General features: G+C 42.4%; 1 protein-coding gene across 10 annotated transcripts in view; it reads right to left on the bottom strand.

Annotated features, from left to right (window-relative positions):
- Nucleotides 1-14,304, bottom strand: part of LOC100714370 (nephrocystin-1-like) — a 182,379-nt gene that overhangs the window by 20,122 nt on the left and 147,953 nt on the right. For 7 of the 10 annotated variants that reach the window (XM_063229990.1, XM_063229989.1, XM_063229995.1 and 4 more), the window contains 5 exons: nt 12,018-12,121; nt 11,575-11,617; nt 10,816-10,903; nt 9,347-9,441; nt 7,495-7,623 (listed from right to left, as the gene is read on the bottom strand). In XM_063229990.1, coding sequence (XP_063086060.1) covers nt 7,495-7,623; nt 9,347-9,441; nt 10,816-10,903; nt 11,575-11,617; nt 12,018-12,121 — 459 coding nt within the window. Of the gene's footprint in view, nt 1-7,494; nt 7,624-9,239; nt 9,442-10,815; nt 10,904-11,574; nt 11,618-12,017; nt 12,122-14,304 lie in introns of those variants that run through there. The other 3 variants (XM_063229987.1, XM_063230001.1, XM_063229999.1) reach the window with 2 other exon arrangements.

Here is a 14,304-nt window from a genome sequence, read left to right as displayed (position 1 = left end):
ATGAAGAAACTAATAAAATGAATTCAGTTGCTTGTCAGGCAAGTGCTTATGCCTCTGAGCTAAATCCCCACCTCCAAGAACTTAAAAAAAATGTTTTTGGAGATGTTCTCACTATGTAGTACAAAATGGCCTTGAATTCTCTGTGCCACCTAAGCTGGCTTCTGCATCAGCCTTCTGAGTGCTGGCATTATAAGTGTGAACCACCATGTCTGGCTTTAAAAGAAATTTTAAGATTCAGAAAATCTCAACACTTCAAATATCCAGGATCTAATAAAACATCATTTATCTTACCAAGAAAACCAGGAACATCCCAGATTGAATAAGAAAAGACACTCAATAGACACCAACACTAAGACAAACACAGATGGAAGAATTGTCTAAGATTTTAAAGGAGCCAAATAAAAATATGTTAATAACTTGAGAAGTACTTGAAGAAAATTTAAAACATTTCATTAAAAAGAAGAAAATCTCAACATTAAAAATGGATGAAAAAAAGAAGAATCAAATGGAAATTCTAGAACTGAAAAATACAATCAAGAGAAACAAACAACCCCCCAACTCATTAGATAGACTCAATAGCAGAACAGAGGATAAGAGGAATTAGCCAATAAACTTACAGATCAGAAAGCAGGAATCATACAACCTGAAGAGCAGAGATAAAGTTGGTGAAAGAAAGATAAAGAAAAGAAAATCTCAGGAACTTGTGGGATTATAACAAAAGCTCTACCATTTGGGTCACTGGAATCCCAGAGGGGAGGAGAGTCTGCAGTTAAACAGCATCTGACAAGATAAAGACTGAGTAGTTTCCAAATTAGCCCAAAGACATAATCTCATAGATTTAAAAAGCTATTCTAATGAGGATAAAGCCAAGCAATTCATGCCCAGTACACCATCAACTTCTGAAAAGCAAACAGAAAGAGAACATGTGGGAAGCATCGAGAAACAGCCATGTTCCCCTTAAGGGAGAAACAATTTGAATGATTGGATTTCTCATCAAAGCCAGAGGCTGACAGGAAGTAGCACAATATTTTTCACATACTCTCAAAAGAGAAGCACTGTCGATCTAGAATTGTAAGAATGAGCCTTTAGGAGAAATAAAACATTTTCAAACCGGGTGTGGTGGTGTGTGCCTGTAATCCCAGCATTAAGGAGGCTGAGGCAGGAGGACCGCTGCTAGTTTAAGGCCAACCTGGGCTACAAAGTGAGTTCAAGGCGGGCCAGATCTACATAGTGAAACTCTTTAAAAAAAAGATATTCGCAGGTAAAGTTTAAGAGATCTGTCACCAGCAGACCGACCCTAAAAGAATGGTTGAAAGACATTCTCTAAACAGAAAGAGCATGACTGTAAAAAAAGGAATTTTAGAACATCAGAAAGGAAGAAAGCGACCAAGGAAAAGCGTGAGAGAAAGGATTAAACCAGATCTGGGAGAAAGCTGCTGGAATCTGCTTGGTCAGTGGCGACCCCTACTGGCGCATTTCTGGTTTTTGTGCAGACTAGAAATGAGGACCATGATGACTTACTCCAGATCCAGAAGAAAGAAAGAGAAAAGCAAGGTGAAATCAGGCCCACGGCAGCTCCTCCAGACTTGTGCCCCTGCATGCTTCCAGCAATCGAGCAGACCCGGCAGTCTGAGGCCCTCCACCCTCACATCAGCCACGCACGTTCTGTGGCTTCTCACCGCTTCCATCTGCCATCTCCACCTAGACGCACGCCCCACGCACCAGACACTCCCTATTGCAAGTGCTGTCTACCTTGCCCTCACCCCAGCGTGGGTACTGGACGAGGAAGGTGACACAGCAAGGCCAAGTCACCGGGCCAAAGCCCGCACTCTGCGAAGGGAGCCAGGGTTCAGCTCAGGCAAACCGAGTCCAGGTGTGGGTTTGGTCCTCTTGAAGAGAACGCTTTGCTGTCCTCTGACTGCCATGCCGGTCACCCCTGGCCCTCCGGTGGTTATTTCTGTTCCCTCTGGCTCCTTCACATTAAGACTGGGTCGCCCCTGGCTCCCAGCTCAAGCGCTGTCCGTGGGGGGCAGCTCTGATTGTGGACTTGCTGGTTATTTCCTAATGTAAATATCGGGCCCCAAGCTTCGCTCTGAGAATGCTTTAGTTAACTCTCTCTCCCCAAGTTATACACTGCATGCTCACTTTTTGTACAGCACAAAATATAGTCTAATCTTCCTTTTAAACCATTGGTTATTTAGAAATTTATTAGTTTCCAAATATTCACAGGTTTTCTCATTTATCTTTGTTATTGATGTCTAATTTAATTCCATGTGCTCCAAGACCATGTATTATATGGGTTTAAACTCTTTCAAATTGGTTGAGGCTCATTTTCTGATCACCCATCTATCTTTGGGAATATTCCACATGTACTTCATATTTTTGGTAGTGGGGATCAAACTCATGACCTTGCACTTGCCTAGCAGGTGCTTGTGCTGCTAAGCCAAACCCCTGACCCTCCACATATACTTAAAAGAAAGCATATTTTACTATTTCGAGGTGAAGTATTATACAAATACCAATTCAGTCTCATTAGCTGAAATGCTATTTGATTCTTTGACAGCCTTACTAATTTTCCGTCTGCTACTTCTACATCAGTGAGAGAGAAGTATTAAAGTTCCAACTCTAATTGTGGCTTTGCCTATTTCTCTTTTCAGTTCTACACAATTTTATTTCAAGTACCTTGAACTCTGATGTGGGCCGTGGGCATGGTCAGGGTTGTTAGTCTTCTTGGTGAATTATCTCTCACTGTGAGCTAACGACTACTTGGACGTTTGTGTCTTTTGAGTGGTGTATCTCTTTTCTTCCTTCTACTTTTAACCTATCTACATTCTTAAATTTATGGTGGCTTCTCGTACAGAGCATATAGCTGGGTCTCCCTTAGTTTTAATGTGGATTTTCCTGATAACTTATTACTTGTTCAGGGCCTTTTCTATTCTTATTGATTTGCCATACTTCTTTTTTAAAACCCAACTATTTTGCTCATTTAAAAAATCGAGTTGCGAGAGACCAAGATGGCGAGGCAGTAAGCAGCAGAGAAAACAGCCTCTCGGAGAGTCACTTTTCAGACAGTGGATACAGCACTGTGAGGAAGACAAGGAGAGGAGTGGGCCACGGGACCCAGGAAGCATCAGAAATGTGAACTGAAGCCCACAGAGAAGCCAAAGAGGGACTCACTGCCTGACAGGAGTGGTTCAAGCTAGCAGACCCAGGGTGATGGTGACTCCAGAGGCCTCTGCAGAGAGGCAGCAGGGGAGGTCAGCAGCAGATGTGGAGGGCTGCACTGGCTGGCAGTGAGTTCAGAGGACTTAGTTCTCCCATGAGAGAGTGATTAGCCAGGAGCCATCCTGGAGACAGGCCAGCCGAGCTCAGAACCCAGAACTGCTGCTGGCTCCATCTAACAGCTCCCACCTGGGGTCACTCCTGTGGAAACTGTGGATGGCAGAAAGCCCAATGAGCCTGGTCTCTGGGCAGGCCTGCTGAGATCATCCACTATCCCACCAAAAGGCTACTGCTGGCTTCTCAACTGGTGAAACCAGAGAGAATCCTGGAAATGGGATTATTTTAAAATTTTTTTCCTCTTTCCCCATCACTGTTTGATCTTGTTTTTATATGAGTGTGAACATGGTCCCTGGCCTCTTTATGGATGTGGTTCTGTTCTTTCTTCCTTTTATCTCTTCTATCTCTTTTCCTTCAGTCTTCTGCACCAGTTTCCCAAAGTTGATGTGATCCTCCTTTGTCCACTGACCTCACTTCTAATCTCTTCCTCTTCTTCCACTTCTCTATTTTCTCCTTAATCCATTTTGAATTTTAACCCGAGGGCAAAACTGACACAGTAAGGACTTTTATACTGCATATAATTTTCTGGTTTGTTTTAGATCTTGTTATGTAACTACAAATCTAGTTCACTATGGTTAAAAGTGTTGCAAACTGAGGGTTAGCTCAGTTTGTCATTTTCTAGGATGTGTTGGATGCTACTGGTACCACTATAGCCAAAATTGACATAATGTTCTAAACAGCTGTTGGTATTACATGACTGAGATTCACTAAGGGTTGCATAAAATACTATGGCACATTGTCAAAGAACCAGGGACTGGGCTAAACAACTTCTCATCTCCAACAAACTGAAGAGGTCAGATCTTCCAATGGACTCAAACCCAAAACACAACTATTCCTGAAACGTACCTCAGAGAAGTAGTCATCACCTAGGGACTCTAAAAACAGAGTTAAAGAAAATGCAACCCCAGACATCAAGTTCACCAAAGGCAAATCCAGGAGCGATGAGGCGGGACAATCCAAAAGCCTCCCACCTGGCCTCCCTGAAGTGGTAGCAACAAAGCAATTAAGAGAGCCTCTGGAAAAAATGAAATCAGAAATAATTTCTCAGATAAAGTCCATGATTAGTGAAGCTAAAGCAGAAACAAACAAACAAACAAAACAAAGATGAGCTTAAGAAAATTATGGAACCTCAGCATACAAAAGAAATGGGATCCATAAAGCAGATTCAAGCAGACATCCAGGAGAATACATGTTCCATTGAAAGTATTCAATCCAGCAGCTGCTAGATGAGACAAAGAAGAGTAACTTAAGATAGACTGAAATCAATGAAAAAGTAGGAGATATCACAAATGACATTTTAAAAATGTTCACAGACATTAGGGCAGAAAATTTTCCTGGTAGAGAAAAAGAATTTGATATGCAGATAAGCAAGGCAAATAGAACTCCAATTAGTTATGATCAAAAAATTCTACAGCCAGGCATACCATAGTCAAGGTTCCAGAAATTCAACACAATAGAATCTTAAAAGCTGTTAGAGAAAAGAAAAATCACCAAAAAGGAAAGCCCATCAGAATCACAGCTGACTTCTCAGCACAAACTCTCAAGTCAAGGAGAGCTTGGAGTGAAATATTCTGAGTTCTAAAGGAAAACAACTTTCAACCCAAACTGATGTACCCTACAAAAACTATCTTTCAAAATTGATGGAGAAATAAGATACTTTCATGACAAAGAACATCTGAGGAAATTTATAATCTCTGAAATCAGCACTCCAAAATGTTCTGAAGGACATTCTAGAAAGAGATAAAAAGGACTACAGTTCCATGAACTCCAACAGATGGAATCCACCAGGCAAGGCAAACAATTAGAGAGAGGGGGAAAAAAAGGAGGGGACCCAACAACAGGAAAATAACATGACAAGGATAAATCAATACATATTGTTATAACCATCCAGACTAATGATCTCAATTTACCAATCAAAAGACAGTTGGCAGAATGGCTCAAGAAGCAAGATCCAACAGTACGTTGCTTACAAGAAACACATTTAATTAAAGAAGAAATTCATAAACTGAAAATCAAAAGATGGAAAACAATATTCCATGCAACAGGAACCCAGAAAAAAGTAGGAGTGGCTATTTATTTGTAGACAAAGTGAATTGCAAGCCACGACTGATGAAGAAAGATAAAGAAGGTCACTACATCCTAGTAAAGGGAATAATCCAAGAGGAAGAGATAACCATCATAAATATATATGCAACAAATACCAGCACACCCAACTATATAAAACAAATGGGCAATAAAAATTCAAGAAGCCCTGATACAATTGTCTTAGGAGATCTCAATACCCCACTGTCACAAAAAGACATCAACTAGACAAAAAAATTAATAATAAAATATTAGAACTGAACCAAATGGACTTAGTAGGTTATCTACAGTGTGTTCCACCCCACAACATCAGAATACACTTTCTTTTCAGTTGCACATGGACATTCTTCAAAACAGACACATACTGGCCTCTAGAACATGTTTAAATAAATGAAAAAGACTTCAAATTATCCCACGCGTACTATCAGGCTACAGTGCAATGAACTTAGAAATCCATGGCAAAAGAAACCAGAACTTCATAAACACATGGAAATTAAGTAGTACCCTGCTGAAAATCAATGGGTCACAGAAGAAATTAGACAATTTTTACAGTTGATCTTCGGGTCTGACTTTTTTTTTTGCCAGCACCATGCTGTTTTTATCATAGAAGCTTTATAGTATAATTCCAAGTCAGGGATTGTGATGCCCCCTGCCTTGCCTTTGTTGCCCGGGATTGCCTTTGCTATTCTAGGTCTCTTCTGATTCCAGACATATTTTAGGAATGTTTTCTCTAATTCTGTGAGATATGCTATTGGAATTTTGACTGGGTTTGCATTGAATCCATATAACAGTTTTGGAAGTATGGCCATTTTCACAATGTTGATTTTTTTGGCTTTATAAAATGTGCCAGGAAACATTTCTTCTTTATCTACTCTTTGGGAGAGTATGCATAAGATTGGTATTGTGCCTTCCTTAAATGTTTGGAGCAATTCACTACCAAAAGTATCTGCGCCTTGAGTTTTTTTTTTTTTTTTTTGTGGGAAAATTTTTTAAATTACAATTTTAATTTCTTTAACAGAGGTTACTTAACTTTTCTAATTTATTATGCCAATTTTATTAAGTTTAATGAAATTATCTATTTTATCAATGTAAAATATATTGGCTCAAAATTTCTAATATCCCTTTACTGTTCCCTTAGGGTCTGTGGAAGCTGTGACAGTGTTCTTCTTCCTATGGCAGATATTGATAACTTGCTTCCTTTCTTTTTTTTTTTTAATCTTTTTTGTCTTTTTCTTTTTTTTATGAGTACCAGGGATTGAACTCATGACCACACATTTGCAAGGCAAGCGCTTATGCCACTGAGCTAAGTCCCCAGCCCCTTTGCTTCCTTTCTTTTAAAAGTTTTTTGATCACTCTTACGGGGCATCTTTCAATTTTATTAATCTCTTCAAAGAATCAACTTTTTAAAAAATGTTCTTTTATTTGCTTTTTATTTCATCAATGACTCCTCTTATCTTTATTATTTCCTCCTTTCTCCAGCTTTAACTCACTATTCTATTTCCAGCTTCTTAAATGTTAGCTTACAGCACTGATTTTAAATCTTTCTTCTTTGTAGTATATGCAATTAGAGCTACGTTTCCACCGAAGCTCCCTTTAAGGTGAACCTCATGAAAGGTAAATTAATTTAGGAAAAGCCGGTCAGACTTGTTTGGTACTGTGTAAAAAGTAGTCTCCCAGGAATCAGGGAGAAGTTGAGTTAAAAAGGACACAAAGAAACAGCAGATGACAACACTCTCTGTTGATGAGGGTGTTGGACATAAACACAGGACCGCACTGTGTAAGGTCTGCGCTGTTGGAAACACTAGAAGACATGCACCAGGCCTTTTGAAGGTGAGAAACAATCTAAGGCTGAGACGGTTCGACGGGACTGAAGTGCCAGTGTCACATACCTCGCACCTGGAAGACCCGGGCGAGACGGCCAGCAGCAGGGCTGCTGTGGCTGCACCGCATGTGTGCAGCAACAGGTGATGAGAGAGGCAGAGAGGAGGAGAGCGCACCCCTGCTACGTGCTGTGTGTTTGCTGTGTGGCTTTACCAACCCCGAAGGGCTCCCCCTCCACCCTGGCGCCCTCACCTTGCTGCCATCGAAGGCACAGAGGCGCACGTGTCTGCTGAGGACTTGGACGCTGGCTCCAGGGTGCGGGATCATCTTACAGCTCCACAGGGTGAGCACCAGCGAGACGCGGCTGGGTCTCGGCCTGATCTGAGAGGGGAGTTAGTCGGAAAGTGTATTTTTGTTACGTGAAGTCCAGATCCACTGTCCAGAGCAGCTTTTGTAAGAGTGGCTTAAGAAAATATACACAGAATTTAAAAAGACAATAAGGAAAAATTGTACACAAACAGATACCAATGTGAGAAAAGTCTTAATAGTCTGGTCATTTCAAGTCAAAACTAGTCATTCTGGGTAAAATTTTCAAAGCTGGATTTGGACTATCTGAATTTTTCCTAATGAGTTAAAAGCCGAGACAGGAAAAACAGGCAGTAGTAGCAGTGCAAGTGTCCGAGCTGACCACGGAGACACGGTTTCCCATCTTGGACACATGAGGGTCTGAGTGTGGATTACCATGGCACGGCGACCAAGAACCCTGGCGTCAATATTACCCAGCTAAGTGCTCCTTCTTTTTTAAAATTCCAAGCAACTATCTACCTTGTTCTTTGACTTCTTACTTGGATCTGTTGACAGAGAAAATGTACTATTTGATGAGATTATTCAGATCTATTTCACAGACAAGAGGTCAGATGAAGAATAAACAAACTGGCATTCTGGCTTTGGATTTTTAAAGAACTGCCTCAAATAGTTAGCCGTCCATTTTGCTTTGTGACCACGAGCTGTTTCACTTAAATAAATTTGTCATTGAAATTGCAAGACAGTATCTAAAAGTTGTCAACTGTTTTAAGAAATGTGAGCTAAATATTTAGTTTTCTGGGCATAGATTTGTAACATTTAATGTACATTAAATAGACCAAATATAACATCTTTGTTGACTTAGAAAACAAGAAACTCAATGCTAAGAAGTTTCCAGGTCACACTAAGATTGGGAGGGAAAGGGGTGCTGAGGTCCTGCACCCCGACCCTCACTCCTGCAAACCTGACCACTAAGTTCCTCTCCCCTTAGACTGCAGGGGAGGGGGGCAGACGAGGGAGAAGATAAACAGAAGGGCGGGGATGTGTCTGACGGGGTTTATATCCGCTCTAAGCTGATATAAAGTAAAAGGAAATATCGGGCATTTTCTCCCTCAAACACAGAGACAGCAAGAGCCCTTTGCTCTTAGCCCTGCCTGATGCAGCTCCGCTGCTTCCTCCTCCACATGTACTTAACACAGTACTTCGACGGTACCACTGATGATGACACTCGCTGGGTCCATCAGCTTTCCGGTGTTGTAACAAATATCCGAGGCCATCGCTTTAAGAAGGGGCAAAGGTCTGTTTCAGCGCCTGGCTTCTGTCCTGGTCAGTTGGCCTCACTGTTCCTCAGTCCTGGGTTCAGGCAGTGCATCAAGGCGGCCAGGAAGCAGAAGGGAGCAGGGAAGGGACGCAGCCCTGCGACCCGCGGCCCTGGTCACGGACTTGCAGTCCATGGGGGATGGGGTGACAGACACCCACGCCTACCAGATGGCTAAACCTTTCTGTATAAAATTATTCTCTGGGCAACTCCACATGGGAAGGATGGCCAGCCCCACTTGTACAGATGAAGAAACAGGTAAAGAACAATTAGGATCGAAACCTGGCATTTTCCCTTTATAACAACGGGAGAAACAGAGCAATTAGAGAAGGGAAACAAGATATAGTCAAGGTACCAGGTCTAGGTTTTACCTTACCTATGAAACATCACATTTAAAGAATTCCAACGTGGAAACAATTCTTTGGTTCCTGTAGTGCATCCATTCACATGTTAGCTGTATTTACTGATGGCAACTACACTTACAGTGCCCGACTTGGCGTCCCACACTAGGTCTCTGAAGGCCAGTTGTGATGCCGTGAGCTCTGGCTGTAAGAAGGAACTTGCTCGAAATCGATTCCCTGTAAAGATAATTCATTCCTTGATTTTCTCACAAAAAGAGGAATAGAATTCAAAACCCAACATCCATATTACTGTACTGTGCTACGAATGTAGGAACACAAACTTCCAAAATGGCAAACTGCTTACTAGGAACTCTTTTTTCTTCTTTTCTTTTCTGTCTCTCTCCCCCCACCCCTTGCTTGCTTTATGGTCTTTTTGACAGGGTCTTACTATGCAGGTCAGGCTGGCCTTGAATCCACTTTATAGCCTAGGCTGGTCTTACATTTTCAAGGATCCTCCTGCCTCAGCCTTTCAAATGCTAGGATTACATGCATGCACTACCCCACCCAGTTGTAATTTGCTTTCTGAGACAGAAGTTTGACCCATACTTATTAACACAATATAACATTTAAAGAAATAAACAGGTAAAAGATTATCTTAAGGCAGCTTAAAGAAAGATCTTAAAGAATTTTAGGCCAATAACATGCCTCATAGTGAAGATAATGCATTCAAATATTTTTGTAAAATGCAGAAATCCCTAAGCATTTTGCAGACTTTAGAAAAAAAAATAACCTGTGGTTCCATGGAACACAAAAGCATTTTTACCCTTTGGCTCCAGTTTAATTATGAAGAATACTTCTATTTTCAGCAGAATACATTTATTGAGAGAAAGAAAGCTTCTGTCCAAGTGAGAGGCAGAAGGGGTCCCAACTGGGTTGCCCTAGTTATGAAGAATACTTCTTATAAAATCACTTAGTCATCCAACAAATAGTTTTAGAGTCCCTGTTCTGTGCCGAGCGCTATGCTAGGAGTTGGAGAGGGAACAGAGAATGAGGCAGATGTGTTCCCTGCCCTCACTGCTTACAGCAGAGTGAAGGAATGGGTGCCCAGGTGCAAGGCAGTAGAGGGACCCACACGATGACATTATGAAGGCCCCTTCCCCTTGTAAGGTGGGGTCTGCCCCGAGACCGGTGGGATGGGAGGGGCACTTGAGGGGGTGTCGGCAACCCCAGTGCAGCCCTTCCGTGGGTAACTTAGCAGTCAGGTAGACAGGAGACGCCCTGCCCTGCAGGACTCCACTCTGAAATGAGCCAGCTACGGGGAAATCCAAGGCTGAATAAGGAATCAGAAACCCCAAATGGAGAAGGAATCTGGAGAAGCCCCTCTGCAAAGAGGAGCAGTAAAGGGAGGCTTAGGCAGCACGGCCAGCGCTGGGGGCGGTGGTGTGAGGTGCGCTGGGAGGACCGAGCGGGGAAACAGGTGCAGGCTACAGACACTACGAGCAGGGGTTTTTGTCTGCTGTGTGGGGAAGATGAGCAAAAGATGAGTGTCAGCGAGCAGTGAGAGTCAGCATCGTCCTCAACATTACACGCCTAACTGCTTAACCCGGTCACCTTCCTCCAGCAGCTGGGCCAGCGTGGAGGGCCGGAAGCCCGCAGGAATGGCCCCCATGGTGGCGAGCACGTCCACGGTGTTTATCTGCTGAAGAGAGGGGAACAGAATGAATCTGCTTGCTTTCCTTCACGCTGCTTCACTTCTGTAGTGCAAACACAGACTTTAAAGGGAAAATACTGCCATGGGGCCCCCAATTCCTGAAAGCAGCAACCAGCCCCGAATCCCGCCCTTCCCAAGGGCCTGAGCCTCACACCGAGCTCGGAAGGCAGAGTTCTAGACCAGTGCTTCTAAGCATCCTTTATCAAAACGGACCCTCTGCTCTGCCCCCCATGCATGGCCACTCACTAGCCTGAACACTGAGACTGATTCCCACTGAGGAATTAAGGGTGCTCTGCGTATGTGAATACACACGCACACACACATACACACACATGAGCACGTGCTTAAGTAAAACATGGAATGAAATGTCAGGAAGAATATCCACTAAACATAGTGATAATAGTGATGATCTGAGGGAAATTTTTCATTTTGTTCTATATTTTTTTAAATGATAGGATTACAGGTAACTTGTCAGATTTTTCCAAACAGTAAATGAAATTTAAGTCTTTAAATTTGCGAGCTTCCATCCCATTTGAGTCTGAACTCAATCAGAGCTACTTTGTAATGATACAGAAACAAGACACCAACCACACTTCATCTATTAAACAGATTGTTAAACGTGAAATAGCAGCCGTCATCACAAGGCAGGAGTTACTAACCTCTGAGATGGCTTTGCGAACCGCACTCCAGTGGGAATCGGTTCTGGGGAGACAAAAGAGCAAGTGACAGGTTTCGCTCTGGGTTCACCTGGGGAACCACAGTCATCACAGAGCAGCACCTCACTGTCAGTGAGGCCTCAAAGCCAAACAGTCCCTAGATGAAACCGAGCTAGCGCTAAAGGCGCTACATAGTAGCTACAAGATTAAAGCAGTGATGAGCTGTAAGCAAACAATCATAGGGAAAGCCCCCAAGAATAAGTTGTGTCCTCTTCCAGAGAGTTTTGAAGAGATGCAACTCAGTATAGGTAGGAGGCTCTGGGTTCAACTCCAGATCCGAAAAAAAAAAATTAATTAATCAAAAAAGAATAAAAGAAAGTCTGGAGTCTTGTATAAAAGTAAAGTAGAAAGTTCCCAAGCCATTCGAGGTCTCTGCCCATCCGTACCGTGGCTTAGCTTCAGCTCCATCTGCAGTTTCATCCTCCACGTCCACAGCCTCCTCGCTGTCCTGGTCACTTGGTTCCTGCTCTTCTTTTTCTTTATTACAGAGCTGGGGAAGCAGTGAAATAGGAAGTGCTCTTCAACAGGTGTAGCAATCAATCAATAAAAATCCTAGCTGTTTCCGAAAGACTCAAGCATAGAAGGGAAATTAGAATACAATAGAAAAAATATGATAGGAAAGAAGTTTTCAGCATATAGTTGATGACTTCACTATGTGATAAAATGGCAAAGCCTGAGGCAGGCAGCAAGTTCTAACCAAAATAAACCCAGATGGGATTTATGCCAAGGAAAAAAGTTACGGTCAAGATAAAAGAAATATAAAAGTATTATAAGAAGGTGATCTCGGGATGAGGAAACCCTTAACAGTGATGATATCAAAGCCAAAATTGTAAGTGAAACACTGACAGATCCAGACAATGAAACACACACAGAGCTGAGAGTCAACAAAGACAATTTCTAAGGACCAATACTTCTATTATTAAAATATTACAGAAGCTCTTATAAAGCAATGAGAAAAAGATTTCTAAAAATCCCCTGAAAAAAATGTCCAAAAGACCAGAAAAGGCAATTCACAGAGAAGGAATAAAAATGGTCACAAAACACGAAATGTCGCTCAACCTCCTTAAGAGTATAATGAATGCACTTAAAAACAATGAGACTGCTTTTGCCAATCACGCAGGCCAAAAATTAAAAAAAGATTAATTACAGTTAAGACTGGCATTTATATGGGGAAACACTCAGATGCTGGAGGTGGGAGAAGAAATTGGCAAAATAAATCAAGACAATAAAGATGTAAGTCCTGTGAGGCTGTGACAAACATCCGGAATTTATGGAAGAGGTATAATTAAGCAACTTGGCACCGACACAGGAGCAGACTGATCAAAATGGGTGGGCGGTGGGCTGAGACCTGGTCGTCCCCACCCCTTCCTCGCTGGCAGAACCCGGACTTCTGCAGGCTGCTAGGTGTTGCCATGGAACCAGATGCTGCTCAGTGAAGTATAACTTGAAGTTTTTGTGTGGCTTCCGGAAAACTAACACTATGCCGTTTGATTTCTTCCCTCTCTGTCTTTCACTGCATAGACGCATTACAAGATCCAGCAGCGGATCTGCTTAACAGGAAGAGCTGCTTCACGTGTAGCTACAGAGTAAAATATTATTCAGGGCTTTAACCAGTGCTGGATTGTCTATCTTCACATTCCTTTTTCTCTTGAAAGAAATGGGCTTCTCCTCAAGGGTGGCCACTTCCTGGGGAGAATCCTCTGCACTCAGGGGCAGCTGATTGTAGCTTCTTTGTAATACAATAGTGATTACAGGTGGGACACAATCTAAACGTCTACCTAAATGAGACCAGAATCCTTGTTGCCTCTCAAAACATGATCCAGACCCCACCTGTGCAATTCAGCAGCCCTTTACTGCATGCGGCTACCGAGCTTTACATTTTAGTCCAGCTTGAGATGCACTGTAAAAGCAAACCCCACACTGGCCTATGAACTTCGTGTAAGAAGTAAAATAGCTCCATACTTTCAAATATTGATTGCATGTTGAAATTGTACATTCGATACACTGGATAGAATAAAATACATTATTTAAGACAACTCCATTATTTCATTTTTAAAAATGTAGGTAATAAGAAATAGACATCTGATCTCTCTCTGTTCCTGGCAGACACAAAGCCTTGGAATTTCCTGAATGATACCTTGTGTTTTCTTATCCATAGGGGTCCCAGTGGTTATGCTAATGAGGCAACTTTAGATGGCCTGCAGACAGCTACAGGGATTGGCTGGTTGCCAGAGGAACCAACCATGGGATTAGACATTGAAATGCTCAGCCTCATGCGCCAGCCTCTGGGGAAAAGAGAGGAACTAGTGCCTGGTAATCACCCATGGTCAGTGATTCAACTAGTACAATTAACCAAAATCAACTAAACCAAGTGGAAACACCCTGCGATCCTCTGGGCTAGAGAACACATCAAGATACCAGGAGGGTGACATACCCAGAGATGGCGTGCAGGCCAGCCCACCCCAATACCATACCCTGTGTATCTTTCCTATTTAACTATATCTGAGTTAGGTCCTGTAAAATAACCTGGTAAATGCAAATACAATCTTTCCTCAAGAGATCAGTTCCAAGACCCTTCAGGAAGACCAAAACCCAAGGATGCACAAGTCTCCTATATAAAATGGTACAGTATTTGCCCATAACCTGGACCCATTTTTCTGTGTACTTTGAATC

The sequence above is a fragment of the Cavia porcellus genome, unplaced genomic scaffold (assembly GCF_034190915.1).
Source record: "Cavia porcellus strain 051 isolate PalLab524CR breed Dunkin Hartley unplaced genomic scaffold, mCavPor4.1 scaffold_18, whole genome shotgun sequence".
NCBI classification, from domain to species: domain Eukaryota; kingdom Metazoa; phylum Chordata; class Mammalia; order Rodentia; family Caviidae; genus Cavia; species Cavia porcellus.
This window is presented reverse-complemented; position numbering and strand designations above follow the sequence as displayed.